General features: G+C 38.8%; 1 protein-coding gene across 5 annotated transcripts in view; it reads right to left on the reverse strand.

Annotated features, from left to right (window-relative positions):
* Positions 1-22,539, reverse strand: part of DDR2 (discoidin domain receptor tyrosine kinase 2) — a 253,306-nt gene that overhangs the window by 227,787 nt on the left and 2,980 nt on the right. The window contains exon 1 of one of the 5 annotated variants that reach the window (XM_072648776.1): positions 1,025-1,316. The exons of 1 other annotated variant lie outside the window; for it this stretch is intronic. In XM_072648776.1, the coding sequence (XP_072504877.1) occupies positions 1,025-1,174 (150 nt within the window). In that variant the 5' untranslated portion in view covers positions 1,175-1,316. Of the gene's footprint in view, positions 1-492; positions 829-1,024; positions 1,317-22,539 lie in introns of those variants that run through there. 3 more of the 5 variants (XM_072648773.1, XM_072648774.1, XM_072648772.1) reach the window with 3 other exon arrangements.

Below are 22,539 nucleotides of genomic sequence, written 5' to 3' on the forward strand. Positions count from 1 at the left end.
CTCCTCCATCGGTCTGCTCTTAGCCCCCGCTATGGAACCTCCTCTTTTACTCCCCGGTTCTCTTGGGTTGCTGCCGTTCCCCCTCGTTTGCTCACACCGGGGGATTCAGAGCAGATGTGAAGTCCCCAGGACGTGGGCCCTGCCCTGCCCTGCCCTCCCCTGTCATCCGCTCTCCTTTTGCTCTCTAAAACTTTCAGCCGGAGATAACGGGAGGGGATCTCTCTCTCTCTCTCTCTCTCTCTCTCTCTCTCTCTCTCTCTCTCTCTCTCTCTCTCTCTCTCTCTCTCTCTCTCTCTCTCTCTCTCTCTCTCTCTCTCTCTCTCTCTCTCCTCTCTCTCCCTCTCTCTCCCTCTCTCTCCCTCTCTCTCCCTCTCTCTCCCTCTCTCCCTTCCTCTCTCTCTCCCTCTTTCCCTCTCTCTCTCTCTCTCCCGTTTAACTTTCGGTTTGAAGCAGCCCAAAAAGATATGGGGGGGAGGGGGAGAAAAGAGTTACCTTGCTTGAGTCCCAGGCCCGCCAGCACTTCAGCCCAGGGCTAGCGGAGAGCTCTGCCCCAGTGTTCTCCCCCAAGCCCGCAGGCAGAGCTCGGTGGCAAAGCCCGCTGCTCGCCTTGCTCCTGGATGAAGGAGGCTGGGGGGGAGCGGACATCCATCCACAGCCTAATGCAAGATGCCTTTGAGAGAAACCTCGCATTCTGAGGATTCCTGGGCCCGGGCCAGGGATCCCAGCATCCAACATATTGCACATTTGGTTTCCATTAGGAAGGGGGTTGGGGGAGGGAAGCAGCGAAGTCACCAATCAGAGCTCTTTTCTGTTTAAAGACTATTTCTCTTGACCCAAGGGACCACGGGCAAAGTTATAATTTACAGCAAAACCCATTCATAGAAGAAAAATATATGCATAACCATGGGACACCCTTCAAGACAGAGTTGCTTTCCTCCTCCCCCACCCCTCCTCTCTCTTCTCTGCCCCCTCCCACCCTCGGAGCCTCTCTCCCCACCCCGCACCCCTGCCTCATTTTCCTTACTCGGGCTTCGATTACAAACAAAACTGAAGGGCTGGCTCCTTTTCCACTTGAACAACGTGGAGCTTCCAAAATCCTTTGGAAGAACACATGGAGAGGATTTGCAGCAATGTGCCCATGAAGGTGCCACCGCCATGAATCCTCGGGGCACATTTCTCCCCTGCTCCCCGCACGAACTCAACACCCAGACACAAAACTCCACGACATCCCTTTGCGCCACCAGATCCCCCCACTCAGCAGCAACTTCGGAGGGTCGGTTCCTGCCCTGTGTTTGTACGACTAAATAAAAACAGAAGTTTTTATCAGAACGTTTTAATTGTTTTTAATTGGTTTTTTTTTCTTTTTATTTTCCTGGGGCCACAGCCAAACATCTTGTGAAAGGGGCGTGTGGGCGACAGGGGAGGAGCCTTCGCTCAGCTCTCCAAGATCTTAACTAATAATCCACTCCATCCCAAAGAGCTGAGAGAGCCTTAACTCTTAAATGGCTGGATTATTCAGTCATTGTCAAGTTTCTTTGCTTTTGCTGCCTAAGGTCCTGATACGAAATGCTGGCCAGAATAGTTGGGCATCCAGAAGGACTCTGAGGGCAGGGAAGCCCATGGAGAAGGATGGAGGGTATAGTCTCTCTTAGATTAGCTTTATTTCCTTGTTTAAAAAAAACATGTTCCTCTGACAGCAGGGCCCCTGGATTATCTGAACCTCCTCTCTACTACTGATGCTTAGGCAAACCAGCTTAGAATGCAGTCTCTGGATCCAGAGAAGAAATGTGGAGAGACAACAAAAAAGGGAAGAGAGAAGGGTAGCAGGTCAGCTAGGACCTGGAAGTCTGGAAGGAGCAAGTGTTTGATGGAAAAAATTGGAAACCAGGAGACAAGGTTGGCACAGAGGGCAAGAAATCCAAAGCAAAGTTGTCAAAGTCCATGGTCTGGGAAGCATCTGTACAGATACTGCAGGCTTGGAAAGCCCTCCCTTTATCCCCAGCATTGGTTCAAAGTTCTGTGTCCTACAACATGAAAATGGTAGGGAGGACTTGGAGACAGTTCAGAGAACAGCCACAAGGATAATTAAAGGGTTGGAAAATAAAAACCCAAATGAAAAAATGTGAGGAACTGAGTTTACTTAGCAATGGGAAGAGAAGGTTGGGGAATGACCAAGATAAGTAAAGAAAACTTTAACTTTCTGAGAACTTTATGTTAACAAACTAAGAGGTAGGAAAGACTAAAGAAAAATTGTATTATGTCTCCCCGAACCCAATACAGATGGAAACTGGCTAATGTTAGCATCAATTTCAGCCTTAAGGACAAAAAGACAATATATCTATATGTACCCATATCTATGAGAGAGAGAGAGAGAGAGAGAGAGAGAGTTATTTTCAGGAAGCCAGGCCTTAGCTTACCCTGTATCCTTTTATGTTTTAATAAAATGCATATGACCTTGAGGTCTTTTTAAAGCAGAAGTTGGGGAGATGCATTTTCTCATCCATACCGATCACTGCCTTCCTGAGCGCACGCTGACTCTGATCCATCACACTGTAGGGTAGGGTCTGACAACATGACTTATAATGATGCCCATTTGGCTACACCTCCCAACAAATCACTTTCCCTAGAACAAATAAAAGTTTAATATCTAGATTAAGCCAGATTCTGATAATAAAGCTTCTAATAGAAGTGATAATCATGGTCTCCCAACACCAGAATCATAAAGGATGTCCCTTTTTTAACAAAAATAAAATTGGTGACTAATAATAAATCAGGAAAAAAGATTAGAAAAATTGGAATTAAAATAAGTAGGTTCAAACAGCATCAGAAATTATTTAGGTTAGATATGAAGGACTTCTAGCAGTGAGGATCACTAACTAATACAAATTAATTTAGTGAGGAGACTGTGAGGTTTAATCCTGTGAGTCTGATTAACAACAACAAGATATTGGATATTGATTAATCTGGAAGTTTCCATGTAGTCCTGTCAAAAGAGAGAGGGAAAGCTTGGAAGGCTTTTCAAGCATTCTTTCAGCCCCATAACCTTAAGATCAGAAAATAACAGAGTGACAATAGGTACCCACCACTCTCAAGTGTACAATTTTCAAAGGTGTGCTTGACCAGATCAAACCAGCTTCCAGAGCTGATTATTAAATTTTCAGTGGGAGTTTCTACACCTCAAAAATTGACAAATGCTATAAATCAGAGTTCAGATTATTGTTTTGTTGATTGTCTCCAGACTGAAGAAAGTGATGAAGTGAATTTAACAATGCAGATTAAACTTAAAAGTGTGTCATGTATACATTCTTTTTGGAGAAGATTGTTAAATTTTTACTAGCATACCCCCAATAGTTTTCTAGTATCCCAAGCCACAGGAGTAGGCACCTTTGCTCACATACAGTTTTCACTAGGGAATCATGAGATCTCAGAATGTCAGAATTGAAAGGGACCTCAAAGATCATTTAGTCCAACTTTGACCCCAACAAAGATTCCATCTACAAGGTTCCTGATGAAGAATCATCCAGGCTTCACTTGAGGACCTCAAAGACCTTCCAAAGCAGAAGTGGAATTTATTCCACTTTGTTGAATGGATGTACCTAATTTAATTGTCAGAATGGACACACTTGATCAGCACATTATATGAGATATCATTCAAGTAATTGATTTTAAATGGTAAGTTTAATAGGACCAAGGAAAGATGTGGGGAAATCTAGTAGGAACATACCAGTAGAGATCTCCCTCCAAGTTGATATCAATCACATTAATCAGTCTTTTAGATCCATCTATTCAAACAAGTTTCAAACATTCTAACTGTATTATTACCTAACTCATGTGACTTTATCTTATCCATAAGGACAAGATGAGACATCTGGTCAAATGGATGATAAAATACCGATATATTATGTCTATGGTATTTCCCCTTATCTACCAATCTATTTGTTTAGATTGCTAATGGCTATTTACCTCACAATTGCCTTAACTATGTGAAATTGGAACATTATTTTGTCCTAAATTGCACAAACTATGAGCATCCAAAGAGCAAAGATTATATTTTCTACTTCCATCTTATCCTCTCTCAGCATCCAGTGTAGTTCTCTGCACACTATGGACACATACTAAATGCTGATGCCAGACTAACTGGTCTTCATTCTGATCCAAGACTAATATTAAATATGGAAGAAGCCATTGCCAATTCACTGTGACCTTAAGAAAGTAATTAACTTGCCTGGACTTTGACTGCTACATCTCTGTATAATAAAAAATAGTCAGCATTCATTCTTCACAAACATTTATTAAACTCTAATTATATGTAATACATTGGGGGAGATGCAAAATACAGTAATGACATCCAGATGTCAGAGCTTGAAGGAACCTCAGAAATGATTTAGTGCAACAGATGAAATTATCTCAGATAAAGTGCTGATCAAATACGCAGATAGCACAAAGCTAGGAGGAATGGATCATACATTAGACAAAATCAGGGACAGAAAATATCTTGACAGGCTAGAATTTGATAAATTTAATAAATAAAATATAATAAAATAGGAACTCATGAGGACAAACGTAAATGAAAATTAAGACATTTAACAGATGAAGAAACTGAAAGTTCAAAAGACATATAGTGACTTGGCCAAGGTCACATAAACAATAAGTAGTAGTGACAGAATTCACCCTGCATTTCCTAATTGACAATGTTCTTTCTGAACAGCTAGGTGGCTCAGTAGATAGGCACCAGGCCTGGAGCCAAGAAGACCTGAATTCAAATGCCACACAGATACTTACTAGGTTCATGACCCTGGGCAAGTCACTTAACTCTGTTTGCCTCAGTTGCCTCAACTGGAAAATGAACTGGAAAAGGAAATGGCAAACCACTCCAGTATCTTTGCCAAGAAAACCCCAAATGGGGTCATAGAGTCAGACACAACTGAAAAGACAACAGAAATTATCTTTCTACTCTATCATGATATTCCTTCTCATACTTCAAAGAGCTTTGAAATCTAGTGGCAATAAGGAAGAAATGAGCATGGCTAAATACATCACAAGTTATAAGGGAATATGTTTATGATATGAAGTAAGCTGAGGAAGATATCACTCCTAGCTGAGGAGGGCATCAGGAAAAACTTCATGGTGAAAGTAGCACTGGAAAAGTGGTACAATATCAATAATTGAACATGGCAGAATATCTCCTTTAGACAATCAAATTCAGTAAAGATGTATTAAAAATTCTTTCTGAGAATTTTTATGTATATATGTATGTATAATGTATAAATGTATATTGGTATATGTACAGAGATATGTGTGGATGTATAAAACATGCATATGTGTATATACACATAGATAATATTAACCAGTTTTTGGAAGCAGGCACCAGCAGTTGGGGGCAAGAGTGTCACAAAAATAGAAAAGCCTCAATAAATCTTCTTTGCACACTGCAAAGGCCATTTTCCACTCTTTCTCTATATGTGGTGTACATTAAAACCTCTCAAGTGAAACAATTGCATTTGGAAGAGAGAATCAGAAAACAAAAGTCACTCCAGGCAGATGTGAAGAGATAATATTTAAAAGAATTCCTCCCTATCCCTCCCCTCTGTGCTCAATCAGGAGCCAAGTCCCATGGCTCCACCTTGTGAGAGTCCTTTGCCACCATCCATCCTGTCTTCTTCACACACATAACTACTACCATCAGATCTGCTTTACCTCAAACCTACCCAGCACAACAGTTTCCCTGTTAGGAATTTTATGTTTGCCTCTCACCAAAAAAGGAGCTAATTTCCTAATAGTTATAAATCAACAGAAATCCTTAATATACTAATTTAACTTTAAATTCATCTAGATGAAATATAGGTCAATAATTTTTTTAAAAATCTCAACTTCCACAAAGGTGTAATGTTAATAAGAGTTAAGGATCTTCCCTGCCCATTAATAGGCCTCAGGTGGAGCCCATTAAGGGAAGCTTGATTAGGGGAGGCTTGTTTTGTAGGAAGGCCCATTTCTAATGAGGCACTGAGGGTTGTGATGCCCTCTGGCTCTGAAAAGTGTATATATACCCTGAGGTTGGCAGCTAGGTGGTGCAGTAGATAGAGCACCAGTGCAGGAGTCAGGAGGACCTGAGTTCAAACTTGACACTCACTAGCTCTGTGACCTTGGGCAAGTCACTTAACTCCAGTTGCCTCATCCTCGGTCATCTCCAGTCATCCTGAAGAATATCTGGTCCCTGGATTCAGATGGCTCTAGTGACCTTGCACAGACCTCCCGCACTCAAAACAAAGTCAAGTGCAAGTCATGTCATCATTTCTCTGATGGCATGATCTTCTTCAGCAATGAAAGACAAGCACACACAAATACCCTGAGGTGAAGTTTTGCTTTGGGGCTTACTCTTGTGCCAGATGAGACTCTGGGTAGCTGTTAAGGAGCCCCTGGCTTTGAAAACCCAGACGTTAGTGCTTCTCTTTCTCTGGTAACTATGTATGTATATGTCTCCCCTTTCCAATCCATCCTTTACATCATTCTCCTCCTCATCTTACCTGTCCACTTCACTCTCCATCCCAAAAATCATGACAGGTTCTCTTCTGCCTATCGAACAAAATCTGAACTCCTTAGCTTGGCATTCAAGGCTCTCCACAGTCTCTTGCAGTCCACCTTTCCAGCCTTATTTCATTCTTTTCCCTTTGAGACACTATGCACCAGATGTATATAGTTAGATAACCTATGTAAAGCACTTTACAACCATAGGGCACTATACAACTTTTATTATTGTATTATCTAAATGTAAACTGGACCAGTGGAGAGAGGGGGGTAAGGCTTGATTACATCCTGCCCACTTCATTGCAGGACATCTCCCTCCTCTCCATGCCTAGATTGAACTCCTTTGATCTTCATGTTGTTTGATCATAGCCCACTCTTTGTGACCTCATGTGGGGTTTTCTTTGCAGAGATACTGGAGTGGTTGTTTACCATTTCCTTCTCCAGCTCATTTTCCAGATGAGGAAACTGAGGCAACCAGGCTTAAGTGACTTGCCCTGTGTCACACAGCTAGTCTGAGGCCAGATTTGAACTCATGAAGATGAGTCTTCCCTACTCCAGACCGAAGCTCTGTGCAAAACATCATCTAGCTGCCCCTTACTTTTCATAGTTTCATATTAATATTCTGTTCTTCATTCAAAGCTCAGTTCAAGGTCTGCCACCTCCCTCAAGCCTTCCCTGGTCCCCAGAAATAAAAGTCATAAGTTCATAGGGTTTCAAAATTAGAGGCACTCTAAAGAGCTCTCCTTTGTCCTTATCACTTTCTTCCACCTTGTATCAGATTCAATTGTCTTATCTCCCCCTTAGATTATAAACTCCTGGAAGGTAGGGTCTTTATCGTGGGTTCTCAGCACTTTGGACTTACTAGGTGCTTAGTATTTGGCTTAATTGGTTGAGTTTACACAGCTCCTTTCTTTATTATAGTCTAATATCTAACAGAATGTACTGACATTAAAGTTCTGCCTCATGCCTAATGTCATTCTCTAGTGCTTCCATATGAGCCCATTTCTTTATCTCCTGTCTTCAGTGGAAAAAAGAAAATAGCTGGTCTAACTTTGCTATGCATTGATGACCTTCCTTATGTCACTGGAAGACCTCAGCTGTCTGAGGAGTATAGTAAATAGTGTGCTAGGGTCAGTGAGATCTGGGCCTGAATCCCTCTTTGCCAGCTGTGTGATCATAGGCAGCTTCCTTAACTTCTCTGGATCTCCTACTTAGTTGTGAGGGTCAAAGGAGATATCCTGCAATAAATAACTTTACAAACTTTACAACACCATACAAATGCTAGCTATTACAGTTATTATCTAATAAAATGGAGATCGCAATATCTAGAGAAGCTTTCTCATGGGATTTTAGTAGGTTCAAATGAGATAATTTACATAAAATATTTTGCAAACTTTCAAGTGCTCTATAAATGTCAACTATGAGGAAGGTGATTCATTGAAGACCACCTACTCTATTCCAATCAATATCCATCAATTTAATATGAGTTCTGTATATTTGGCCCCAGAGTTGTGAGATACAGATGGTAAGATTACTTGTGTAATCATGAGAAGCTGGATGGAGGTCCTCCACCCTTGTTTTTCCTGGTTGTGACCAAGCCCAGTGTGACAGAGGTGACTCAGCTCTATGGAAGGTCCCCCAAAATTATTTCTGTATCTCTGAACCATTCTCTCTTGTCCAATCATGAACAGGTGCCCATCTTATGACTACTTGGTCGGTGGAAATATTCCTTGCTTTGCTCAACTGGTGACTCTTGATATATCGCTTTACTTATTTTAGCTAATGCGTCGTGTATCAAGCAATGAAATTCTTCTGTATCTGGTATAGCTGTTCTTGAATGTTTACATATCAAACCCTATCAAAATGGGGCCCTAGAAAAAGGGGGACATCTCAGATCATGAGAAAGATCTGAGGTCTATTTCATTAGAGGGGACCACAGACCCTTTAATTAATTGGCATTGGCTCAGAGTTCTGCCTGAGATTCTCTTATTGTAAGTTGAATAATTTTTCTCCCATATTAATGGCACTCCAGATGGGACAGTGATGCATGGACCCCAACCTCTTTTGGCTGGCTCCTCCAAAGACCCAAAAAGGAAATGCACACAGGGCCAAATTTTCAGCAATGGCTCCCCCAAGGACACTGGCCCCAGTGAGGGATTCCCTTCACTGTCTGTACTCAAATTCTCTGAGTATGAGGTAAGTCTCTTCAAGATTGGTAAGTCTGCCTTGATTTACCCTAAATTCATTTTTTAAGAAGAGTCCCCCATTGGGCTGAGAGGGACTGTTTGAATCTATAACTAATCTATCTAAATTTATAAGCTCAAGAGCATTGAAATTCTACCTTTTTAAATAAAAATTGTATGGTCATACTTTTAACTTTTTAAACATAGGCTGTTTTTTTTCCCTTCCATTTTTCTTACTTTTATTTCATGAACACCGGGGAGATTTAGCAGTGGGATTTTTAGTTCCTCATTTTCAGCCAGCTAGTCACCTAATTTTGAAACTTCCTATTGGCAGAGTTAAAACAGAATTTTTTGTCTTTAAATTCCTTTAACACTGAGTAATTAAATAATTCATGTCAGCAGTAGAGAAATCTCTCAGATTGATTGACCAATGACCAAATGACACACAGAACATTATGAAATACAAAATGGATAATTTTATTACATTAAATTAAAAATGTTGTGCACAAACAAAACCAATGCAACCAAGATAAGAAGGGAAGCAGAAAGTTGGGAAACAATTTTTAAAGCCAATGTCTCTGATAAAGGCCTCATTTCTGAAATATATAGAGAACTCAGTCAAATTTATAAGAATACAAATCATTCCCCAATTGGAAAATTATCAAAGGCTCTGAGCAGACAGTTTTCAGATGAAGAAATTGAAGCTATCTGTAGTCATATGAAAAAATGCTCTAACCATTGATTAGAGAAATACAAATCAAAACAACTCTGAGGTACCACATACCTATCAGACTGACTAACATGACAAAACAGGAAAATGATAAATGTTGAAAAAGATGTGGGAAAATTGAAACACTAATGCATTGTTGGTGGAGTTTTGTGAACTGATCCAACTGGAGAGTAATTTGGGACTATGCCCAAGGGCTATAAAATTGTGCATACCCTTTGACCACGCAATACCACTTCTAGGTCTGTATCCCAAAGAGATCATAAAAAATGGGAAAAGGTCTCATGTATAAAAATATTTATAGCAGCTCTTTCTGTGGTGGCCAAGAATTGGAAATTTAGGGGATGCACATCCATCAGGGAATGGCTGAACAAACTGTGGTATATGAATGTAATGGAATATTCTTGTTCCATAAAAAATGATGAGTAGGCAGACTTCAGAAAAACCTGAATTTACATGAACTGATGCTTACTAAAATAAGCAGAACCAAGAGGACATTGTACACAGTAACAGCCACATTGAGATGACTGACTTTGATAGACTTAGCTCTTCTCAGCAATGCAAGGATCTAAGACAATTCCAAAAGATTCATGATGGAAAATGCTATCCTCATGCAAAGAAAGAACTATGAAGTCTGAATGCACATTGAAGCATCCCATTTTCTCTCCTTTTATGTCTTTGTTTCTTCTTTCTTATGGTTTTTTCCTTTGGTTCTAATTCTTCTTTACAATACAACTAATGTGGAAATATATTTAATATGAATATATATATACATATATATAGCCTATATCAAATTGCACACTATCTTGGGGAGAGGAGAGGGGAAGGAAGGGGAGAAAATTTAAAACTCAAAATCTTATAGAAGTTAATATTGAAAACTAAAAATTATTTAATTTTTTAAAAAAGAAACAAAATATTTGTTGAAGGGAACTTTGGAGGCCTTAGGAGAGATATTCCCGACCTCAACAGTAAGCTTTCAAGGCTGTGACCATCCTGAGAGCAATCTCTCTCTTGATCTGAGAAGAAGGTTTATTTTAGTTTTATAGATATGAGGATAGGAAAAGATTATTTTCATTTATATATGCTTAGGACTAAGTCAGAGCTAAATTTTCAGAAAGTTTTAAAGGAAAGTAGGTATAAATTTTGCTGAATATTCCCTTTCAAAGCACCTTTAGACCTTAGTTGGCCAATCTTGGGACTCTAGAGGTTAAGCCCAGAAAATTAAGAATTGGAAGTACTGGAGAAATTGCCAAAACAAATTCCTGGATATTACATACAGTGTTAACTATAGGAAAGATGCCTATATAAGCAGAATTCTTGTGGATTGGAAATTATCTCCCTTGTTTTATTCTGATATTCTGGGAAAAGGGTGAACTCCCTGTCCAGGGGGGGATATCCCAGTGACATAATCTCTAAATACCTTCAGTTGGGAGACTTCTCAGAAACACTATCCCAATTCTCTCAAGGGAAGTTCCTCCAAAAAGTGCCAGTGCAGGGGTCAGACACCCCTGCAGGAGAGATGAGGTCAGACACAGACTAGAATAATTTTTATTGTTACTTAAAGTTGGGATGAGTTTATCATAGGAAGGAATTTTTATTATTGGAAAGAAAAATAAGGAAATTTTAGACCATCTTCAGAAAAAAAATAAAAGTGGGTAGAAATAGAGTTTATTTACCCATCTGTAGCTTAGTGATTTTAAATAACCAACCTTATGGCACTTAGCAAGTCCTGATTAGGAATCCAAATTGAAGACAATTCCCAAAGTATGCCCAGAAAAAGAAAACTTGTTTTGAAATCAGAAAATAACTGAAGGTGGGTGAAGTTTAATGACATTACTGCAGTATAAGTCAATTATTTAGGTAAATTAAAACACAGCCAACCTTGTGTTGACATCACTGGTTAGTGAAAATAAGTTCAAATTGTATAAATAAGGCTATAGCAAGTTAGGGAAAGAATCACTGAAAATAAAATTAAGCAAGAATATGTACGTACAAAAAAATTAGATATAGGAATAAAATAAGCGCATGCACACCTAACAGAGGTACCAGCAGGTAAGGCCTCTTTGGGGATCTCTTAGTCTTATGAGCCTCAATACCAAGTTTGTAACTAGATCTCCAGAAGACTCTCATAAAGACTGAAGGGGATTGAACCACATGACTCTTCAGGACATAGACTCCTAATACCCAAACCCTAAAAATATAAGGAATAGTTTGGTTTACATTAAAGAGGAAAAGGGAAAGGACAATGCTACTGGTAGCAGTGCCTATGCCTGAAGGAGCAGGGCACAGTGATTCCAGTTGAGAGAGTGGGGGCTAGAGGTGGAGCCCTGCAACCCTATAATAGGAAAGAAAGGTCATTAGGAGCTTTCATGGTATTAGGGTTGATTATGGTCACACCAAGGCCTCTCAAGCAGTTCAGTTTACAATAATGGTAAGGGTAGCCAGTCTGAAAGCGAGGAAAAGTCATAAATGATCAAGGGTGTTCAGATCACAAAAGTTCCAATTAAAATGAGCTTATAACTTATAAAAATAAAAAATACTGAAATTTTGAGATGGAAAACCAGAACTTGCAAATTATTTCAGGATAAATAAACATTTTATAGGATGAAATAAGGAAACTTATCTATAAAAGAACTTCTTATCAACTAGAAGCTTGTTGAGTTATAGCATGGTGATATGGAATCTCTACTAAGTGATATCTTACAACAGATTAGGTTTAAAAAAATGGATTGAATTTTAAGTGATTTGAAAGGAAATAGGGGAAAAGTTATACTCTGAGCCCTTCAGAAAACACAGTCTCCATCAGATAGTATAATTCCTGTTAACCCTATATAAAGTCAAAACCTGTTTCAATAAAAATACAAATTTTTAATCAAGAAATTGCTTTGCTTCAAATAAAAGGATCTAATTCAAATGGTTGTGAAATACATATTAAAACAAGAGCACATTGATGATATTGGGCCCTGAAACTTGAAATCTTGGCCTTTTCTAACAGCAAACACCCTGACACATCCAGGATGGCCTACTAGCACAGGTTCTTAGAACTGCTTTTCTAAAAGGGAAGCAACTTGTGAGGGGTCAACAATCTTCTTTAATCACATATACCAATAGATAGGGCTTCTGTCTGACCATAAGCAATACTTACATCACAGATCAACAGATAGATCTGTCCGACCATTACATATGTACATAGTTACCAGAGAAAGGGAAGCACCAATATCTGGGTTTTCAAAGCCTGGGGCTCCTTAACTGCTACCCAGAGTCTCATCTGGCACACAAACCTTCTTCCAAAGAGTAAGCCCCAAAGCAAAATCTCACCTCAGGGTATATATACACTTTTCAGAGCCAGAGGGCACCCTCAGTGCCTCATGGGAAATTAACAAAAGGTATGGGCCTTCCTACAAAACAAGCCTCCCCTAATCAAGCTTCCCTTAATGGGTTCCACCTGAGGCCTATTAATGGGCAGGGAAGATCTTTAACTCTCATTAACATTACACCTTTGTGGAAGTTGAGATTTTTTTTTTTTAACTATTGACCTATATTTCATGTAGATGAATTCCAAGCTAAATTAGTATATTAAGGATTTCTGTTCATTTATAACTATTAGGAAATTAGTTCCTTTTTTGATGAGAGGCAAACATAAAATTCCTAACAGGGAAACTATAGTTTTTAAAAGTATCAAAACTTTGTAAAAAGAAAGAAGCAATCAGAAATCCACATCATTCATGGTCAACAAGTGCCATGGAAGTTGCCTTTGAGAAAATAGAAAAATCAGTGTTTCTTTAGGAGAGAATAATAGAGAAGAGAGGAATAACTTACTATTGTGAAAATAGCAGAGAACGTTTTAGGGTACCAACATCTGTGACATTCCTGTGCCATCGTTGAGCTTTGGTCTACTCCCCTGGGAATTCCTAAAATAGCTGAACAAATGTCTTTCCAGCATAAAATAAGGTAAATTTTGAGGCAACAGATGATTTCTGCTCTTAAGTTGTCCTGCTTGCTAAAATCTGTGACACCCTAAAATGAGGAACTTGTTGTACTGAGTAAGTTGTTTTTGGGTCTATTTGCCTATCACTTATAAAAATTTCGTGGTTGTAATTAATTGTAATTGCCCAAGAGTTCTTAAAGAAATTGGTATTAACTGCATATTTTTGACCACTAAAGAACCGAAAAAGGATTTACTAGAGTTAAGCAAACAGAAGAAAGAATAGTGTTGTATAAGGAAATTAGAATCTAAAGTTGAGAATGAGTCATCGGGTAAAAAAAGTTGGAGTCAGCATAAATTTGAAAGGAAAGGTTTTGAGAGTGTTGAAAAGGAGATTTCAGTGAGGGTCTTAATCCCATTGAAATAGTAGAGGTATAGGATATTTTTTAAACCAATGTGCCTTTGATATTTACTGCATGGTCCTCTTCCCTGGTCAATATAAGTCTACAAAATATGTTTCATAAAATATGTTAATTATTTGCTAGAGAAAGGATTAATTCTTTGTTCTGGTTTAAAAAATTATGCTAAAGGATTAGTCATTTTAAAATTTTAAAAGAATTGATTTGGTTCTTTGGGCAACTCAAAGAAACAAAAAAGTGGTACTGGAAGTTGAGAGAGTTGCCAGAAGTTTTGTTTTGTTTTGTTTTTTTTAATACAAGCCAACTAAAAGTAATGGAGCCTTGGGCAAAATGAAGTTTAGTTATTGCCACTAGTCATTACACATCAAAATTGATTGGGTCAAAAATGTTGTAATGGTCGTATAGTAGAAAAATCTAATCATTCCTTAGGAATAATAAAGGGAGTAATAAATATTTACACCCATCTCTCCCAGGGTTGTTGGAAGAAAAGCATAGTTGGGAAGTGTTTGACACAGTGCCTGGCTTGTGTAAAGGATGAGCACTGCAGTGTTCAGCCCTTGTAGGAGCACAGTGGAATAAAATGCCATCTCATTCATAGGTAGCTTTGTCTAATTGGCATGGAATGCTAACAAAATTGGGATATTACAGACTAAACATTTTAGAGTGTTACTAAAAACAGACAATCAATTTCCAGGACACAGAAGAAGCCTGGCACCTGGGAGGCACTACATAAGCTATTCTGAAAATGCCAAGGATAATAAGATAAATGACTTTCTAAGAATTGATAGATTTGAAAGGTATTTAAATAAATTATTGTCTCATGATTGGTGATGTTCTAAGTACAAGAAGGCTAAGAGAAGCTGTGAAAGCAAGTTTATTCCTCTTTTCAATCTGAATACTATTACATTAAAAATACATCTGCTACATGATTATTAGAGTATATTTTTTTAAAACTTGAAAATAATAATAATAGCAAATGACTTATTGTTATGAGAAAAGCATGGTAAAATCCTCTTAGAAGATCTTCATCTGTGATGTTCCTTGAACCCTACTGATGGAGGGTTGTAACAGCAGCACTGCCATTTGGGTGGGCCTCCCTCACCCAAAGTGGAAAAAGGAACTTTTTTAACAATATGGGAGTGTCATTTGGGACCCTCTGGAAACTCATGTAATTGTATCTTTTGTGTATCCACTATACACAGGTGTATAAACCTGTGAAGAAGTAAAAACAGCAATATATATATATGCATATACGTATGTATATATATACATATATGTATGTATATATATGCATATACGTATGTATATATATACATATATGTATGTATATATATACACATATATGTGTGTGTGTATGTATATATATATATATACACATATATGTGTGTGTGTGTATGTATAGATATATACATATATATGTATATATATATATATATAGGCTCACACAAGGGATAATAGATTTAATTAAGGAAGACTGGGTTACTCCAAACACCACCCCAGTGGAAACTTGTATGACAGCCACTTGTCCAACTTGTGTACCTTTCTATTTTTTTATATGATTAATTTACTTTTTTTTAGTTTTCTACAATCACTTCCATAAGTCTTAGATTTTCTCCCACTCCCTCCCACAAGACAACATGCAACTTTATATGGGTTCTACACATACATTCTTATGAAACACATTTTCACATTAGTCATGTTGCATAGAAGAATTAAAATGAATGAAAGAAACCATGAGAAAAACCCAAACAATACAAAACATAACACAAGAGAAAATAGTCTGCTTCATTCTGCATTCCAATTCCATAGTTCTTTCTCTGGATGTGGATGGCATTTTGCCTCAAGAGTCCTTTGGGAATGTTTTAGGTCCTTGTATTGCTGTGAAGGGCTAAGAATACCAGAAAAATTCCTTGTACACCATGGTTGTTACTGTGTACAATGATCTCCTGGATCTGCTCCTTTCACTCAACATCAGTTCATATAAGTCTTTCCAGACCTTTCTGAAGTTTTCCTGTTCATCATTTCTTACAGCACAATAGTATTCCATTACATTCATTTACCACAATTTGTTCAGCCATTTCCCAATTGATGGGCATCCCCTCTATTTTCAGTTCTTGGCCACCACAAAGAGAGCTGCTATAAATATTTTGGTACACGTAGGACCATTTCCCATTTTTATGATTTCTTTTGGATACAGTCCTAGAAGTGATATTGCTGGGTCAAGAACAAAAGGTCCAGAATATCAAAAGATTTAATGAAAAGAAATGCTAGGGAAGGTGGCTTAGCCCTACCAGATCTCAAATTGTATTATAAAGCAGCAATCATCAAAACTACTTGGTACTGGCTAAGAAATGGGGGGGTAGACCAGTGGAATAGGTTAGGTACTCAAGACACAATAGTCAATGAATATAGCAATCTACTGTTTGATAAACCCAAGGACCCCAGCTTCTGGGTTAAGAACTTAGTGTTTGACAAAAACTGCTGGGAAAACTGGATAACAGTGTGGCAGAAACTGTGTATAGATCAATGCTTGATACTCTACACAAGAATAATGTCCAACTGGATAATGGTCTGAGTATAAAGACTGATACTATGAACAAATTAGCAGAGCAAATACTATATTTGTGTAGCTTTTTAATCAGTTTGTCTTTCAAGTCACATCCATTGGTGGCCATCTGCTAACTTGTACCCCTCTTTGAGGGCTTATAGAAAAAAATCGTACACAATTCAATCCTTGACCAAGGTTGAACTATTCCTTAATTTTAAAAACCACAGCTCCCTTTGATACCGTAGCTTTCACCAAGTAAATTGCGAGCAAATATGTCTCCATGGAATCATCTCATTATATTCTAGAAATGGTGTGATCTCCCTTTGGCTTTATCTGCAGACAAGGGGGGAATAGTAATGGAAAACATGCAATTTGTCAATAGATTAAAAAATCCTAAGTAAAATTTTGAGGCTAATTTATGAGAAAAATAACAATTATCTATCCTTGAGCTGTAATCAGTAAATTTTTTTTTGTTTAAGGAAGACTCTCTTGGGACTTCAGTTTGCTGCTATTCTAAGTCTTGAATCCAGCTATAAGTGCCTGATCCTGCATAAAGCTACTGATTCATCATTCAAGGGAAATGCCATGTGTGCCTATAGTCTGAGGACAGCCATAGGTGGATGTCTGTCTCTGGGAAAGTCAAGAGAATGACCTTGCAAATGAAGATAGGATTCTCTTGACTTATCCCCATCTTCTTAAGTAAGAAAATTTCCCACCTGGTTAATTCTGAGACTGGCTATGACATCCTGTCATATGATTGGCTACCTATGACTCATACCTGAAATAGAACAAATGCTTCTATGTCCCTGCCTTTCTCCTCACATAACAGATTCCGTTAATAAGTCCAAGTGTAGTCATTTGAATCACAAATAATAGAGGCCATGAATTATTACAATTGGTGGGTTATTTCATTTATGAGAGACCACCCTCTTACATTCTTTGATCATAATATGATTAGTAGGAAATGTGACACATTTTTCAAAATAGGATCAAGAATTTTACATGTAAAAAATTGTTTGAAACATCTGCCTAAAAATACTGAGACAAAGACTCATTTTCTAATTCAGACCCTCATGATACAGCAATTAAAATTCTCTGAAGTTTCATAGATTTGAGTTGTTTAGCCTAAAATTTTAGTCCTTCCTAAAATTAATGCAAGGATAATTGGGTATTGAGGGAACCGGTTTATGGGACCAAATTGTTGCTCAGCCTACAACAGAAACATCTTCAGTTTGGGTTATGTTAAAATATCTTATGTTATCTAAATGGGAAAAGCCAATTTTATTTGATTTTATTTTCACCACCTAAATGATGAGCATGTCTTAAAAGGCAAAAGTTTTACTACAAATAACTTATTTGATCTGTATTGTCTTGAAATTGACTACTCAATGAATTTATACATCCCATTCCAGAATTATATAGACCAAGTATAAAAATCTAGGTTCAGAATTTTAAAACTTTTCAATTGCTATTTGAATTTGCCTACCAAAAATATAAATTCTCTGATCTAGTGATGTTCATATTAATGCTATTAAGGTTTAAGTCGGTCTCACCACCTGACCTGGTTATTGTCATAGTATATTAGAATTGTATTAAGATTTCTCAGAGATTTTAACAGAGAAGAGATTTCTGCAAGTGACCTGAACTAGAGAAGCAAATGCACTAGAAGCTTCTCTGAAGCCCCAGTCAGTCCAGTTTTCCTAAGAGCAGAGATCTCCAGAGGACCACAGGACTGCATCAGAGGATATTTCAAAGATTGGACAACTACATGAGATGGAATTCATCCTCATCATCCCCTCCACAAATGGTTCCTAATCCACCTGTTCCTGAGCCTGTAGTGACTGAAACTTCTCAGTCTCCTACTCTGACTTTTGCTTCACCCCTGACAGCAGCTGTTAATAATGGTAGTTTCTTTGTTCATGGAACTGAGCCAGTTCCTCGTCATCTGAATCTGTGTGTGTCATCTGCAAGGATGTTCCCATTCATCACCAAAATGGGGTGGTTGTTTGTCGAAATCCCTTGAATATTTTTCATAAAGATTTCCAGAACCTGTATGTAGTCCAGACAACGCTTGAGCTGCTGTACTTGAACAAATGCCCTATGGTCTCCCAGTTTTCATATCTTGTATGACGTGTTTTGCTAGAAGGTACCTCATGGTTCTTGGTCGGTGAGGGTCACCTCGATATTTATTATTACATTTAGTATATTCTAAGTTACTGTTTAATCAAATGGAACATAATCAGTATAAATTGTCCCCATTTCCCTTTTTACTGTCACCTTAATGCCTCAGTCCCCTACTGGTTTTGTATCACCCATGGAGGGCTGCCCTCCATGCATTTAGATTGTAGCTAGATTGTAGCAAGGTGTTTTATGGATCAAAGGGAGGAATGAGAAAGTTGTTTCATTGAATACCCCCTACTCTATTTCAATTGGCATCAATCAATTTGTTACGACTATAGGTTCTGTATATTTGGCCCCAGAGATGTGAGCTACACATGGTAAGATCACTTGCATAATCACAGGAAGCTGGAAAGAGGCCCTTTATCCTTGTTTTTCCTGTTTGTGGTGACCAAGTCCAGTGTAGCAGAGGTAACTCAACTACATGGAAGGTTCCCAAAATTATTTTTGTACCTTCAGACCATTCTCTCTTGTCCAGCATGGTCAGGTGACCATCTTATGACCTTCTTATGACCACCTAGTCAGTGGAGATATTCCTTGCTTTGCCCAACTGGTGGCTGTTGATATATTGTTTTGTTTACTTTAGTTTATGTGTCCTGTATCAACCAGTGAAATTATTCTGTATCTGGTACAGCTGTTCTTGAATGTTTACATATCAAACCCTACAAAAACAGATCCCTTGAATGAGAGGGCATCTCAGATCTTGAAGAAGATCTGAGGTCCACTTCATGAGAGGGGACCATGGACCCTTTAATAAAGTGACTGGCTCAGAATCCTGCCTCAGTTTCTTTTACAGTAGATTGGATAATTTTTATCCCCGCAATTTTTATAATTTATCTTGTTTGCATCTCATCTGTATATAGCTGTTTGTATGTTGTCTCTCCCACTGAATAGTAAGCTCCCAGAGGGAAAGGGCTGTTTGGGCCTTCTTTTGTATCCTCAGCACCATGCCTGGCACATAGTAAGAGTTTAATAAATGCTTTCTGACAACTTGACTAATTTGTATGAAAGATGTCATCTGAGAAATGTAAAACAGGAAACAAAAGATGGGTTAGCCATGTGGTGAAAGCAAGGGACAAAAGCATGTTTCACTGACCACAGTTTCAGAAGAATGCAAGAAAGGCCATCAGCACATTTGGCGGACCCTTTGATATGAATTTATGGGAGAATATAGACAAGAATTAAAGAGCAGTTCGGTTGTGCAGTGGATAGAACACCGAGCTTGGAATCAGGAAGACTCATCTTCACAAGCTCCAATCTGGCCTCAGACACTTACTAGCTGTGTGACCCTGGGCAAGTCACTTAAGCCTGTTTGCCTCAGTTGTTCATCTGTAAAATGAGCTGGAGGAGAGAATGGCAAACCACTCCAGTATTTGCCAAGAAAACTCCAAATGGGGTCATGAAGAGTTAGATACAAGTGAAGTAACTCAAAACCAACATAGATAAGAGCTGCCCATAGGTTGGGCAGCCCTAGATGGGTTGTGAATCACTGGAAGAAAGATGTGAAGACCTTATGAGCAGGAAGTTCTTTTACCTTCCTTTGTATCCCCAGTACTTACCACAAGGCCTGGTACATAATTGGTGCCTAAAATAAATGCTTGTTGACTTCACCTGAATTGACTCAACATTGATAAGATCACACATTCATGAGCATAACAGAGTATTATTATTATTGTTGGTGTTTCTTAGGGGCCTTTGGGAGAAGGTTTGAAGTTCCAAGAAATTGACAAGTCAGTACACCTTTCATGTAGTTTTCTTTTGTGAGACTCCTTCTGCTTGCTTTGTGCCTGCCTTGAAAAACCCTCAGAGCTATGGGGTTCATGTTGGCAAATGCCTCAGACAGCAGGGGCTATGTAAATATTCTATATTATTCCATCATCTAAAGCATCTCACATTAAAGTTTTTTTATTCCTTAATGTTCAGTCCACACTTCTCAAAGCATAATTCCCTGCCATCACCCCTGAGTCATGTCATAAACACAACTGCTCAGCTCTTCATACACACCCTATTTCAGAGCAGGGAGGAATTCCTTGCACCACTATTATTTTTCACATGCTGTTTCTGTGTGAAATATCCAGAAACACTCAAATGGCCTTGCAAGAGACAGACAGACTCTCTCTCTCTCTCTCTCTCTCTCTCTCTCTCTCTCTCTCTCTCTCTCTCTCTCTCTCTGTCCCCTCTCTCTCTGTCTCCATCTCCTTCCCTCCTTCTTTCCTCTCTCTCTTTCCTTTCTCTGTCTCTCTTTCTCCCTCCCTCCCTCATCTTCCCCTGGGAATGTTCCACGGACGCTCTCAAAGGTGACATCCTATAGGATGTCATTCCATGGACCTTCAGACCACAAAGTCCCCACCTTGTTTGCAACAAGGCTCTGCTTGAACTTCACCATGTACATGATAGGGAAGCAGCCCAGCATCACTCCAAAAAGCCATAAGGCCTCATTTCATATTCATACACTGATATTTATTTAGCTCTGTTGTTATGGACATGATACTTACACTCTCTGTACCTCAAATTACACATCTGTAAAATGAGAAGAAAAACAGCTGACTGGCATCCCTCTTTGAGTTTTTATAAGGATCTAATTAAATACCCTACATGAAATGCTTGTAAACTATTAAGAACTACATAAATATCCACCATTATTTTGCATGGCAATATTATAACCAGTATTATCTATTTAAATTTCCTACACAAATTAAAAGGAAAAATATAGGAAAAATACATAGACAAATTTCCTAAAACAGAGTCCCCTCATCCCCATCCACACCAGAAACATGTGCATCCTGCCTTTATCAGGTACATCCTGCTTCCACTCTCTGGCCATCACCCAGGACCCTGAGTCCTGCAAAGGAGGCTGAGGTGTATGTGATAGATTACATAACACATAAAAAAAAAGGATATGTGGAACATTTATTTTACAGATAATGGACTTCCCTTTCTGACTCCAGGTCTCCTAATCCCAAATGAGTCTGTGTTCTTTCCACTTTCCATGAGGTTTCATTGTATCTGTACACCCATCATCTGGGCCCAGGATGAAAGCCTTTGCCAAAAAGTATCCCAGATTTCTAGGAGCCATGCCAAGAAACACACAAAGGCTTTGATTAGACCACTTAATCCAGGACCAAGCAGACCAGAAAAGGTTAAACTAGACCAAGCTTCTCACGTTAACTCCCTAGTCTAGTCAAGGCTAGGGATGTGACCAAGAATTTACAACATAGGAGAGTAGAGAGATTTCTCTGCTTCCTAGTTCTACTGCAAACTCTGTTAGTGTCTTCTAGAGAGTCACTAAAGTAGATTGAACTCTCAGACACTAGCTGCATGACTTTGGAAAGTCAGACTCAGTTTCCTTATCTATAAAATGGAATGATAATAGTACCTGCTATAACCTTAGAGATCATTCTTCCCAGACCTTTCATGTGATAGATTAGGAAACTGAAACCCAAAGAAATGAGATTTATTTTCCTAAGGTCCTATAGTAAATTAGATCCAGGGACAGAAGTAGAATTCAAATCTTCATGGAGTTGGAGGCCCTGTCAATGTTAGTCAATAAACATTGCTTAATCACTTACTATGTGTTCCAGGCACCTGCACTAAATAGAGATACAAATAAAATGAAATATGGCCCCTGCCCTCAAGGAACTTACATTCTAATGAGAGAAGATGACATATCAAAGTGAGCTGAAGGGGGGGGAGGGGCAGGGAAGGAAGACCAGGGAAGGGTAGAGGAGGCATCCAAGCAGGGGCCTGGTGGGGACCAAGCCCAGAAAATAACTACCCTCTGTTTCCTGCCAGAATCTCACTCCTTCTCACTGCTGTTATGCTCCTTACTCCTGTTCTGCTGCTTCTTGATGCTCAATTCTGTCTAAAGAGATTCCACCCCGACTCTTGCTGCTGTCCTCCATTCTTTCTCCCCACTCTTCAGGTATCCCATCACAAATGGCTCTCTACAAGTTGTTTCCTCTCCTCAGTGCAGGGTAGCAGCTCTGGAGCAGTTGAAATGTAGTGAGATTAAGTGTTATTTTAGTTTCCAGCAT

Source organism: Notamacropus eugenii, chromosome 2 (assembly GCF_028372415.1).
Source record: "Notamacropus eugenii isolate mMacEug1 chromosome 2, mMacEug1.pri_v2, whole genome shotgun sequence".
NCBI classification, from domain to species: domain Eukaryota; kingdom Metazoa; phylum Chordata; class Mammalia; order Diprotodontia; family Macropodidae; genus Notamacropus; species Notamacropus eugenii.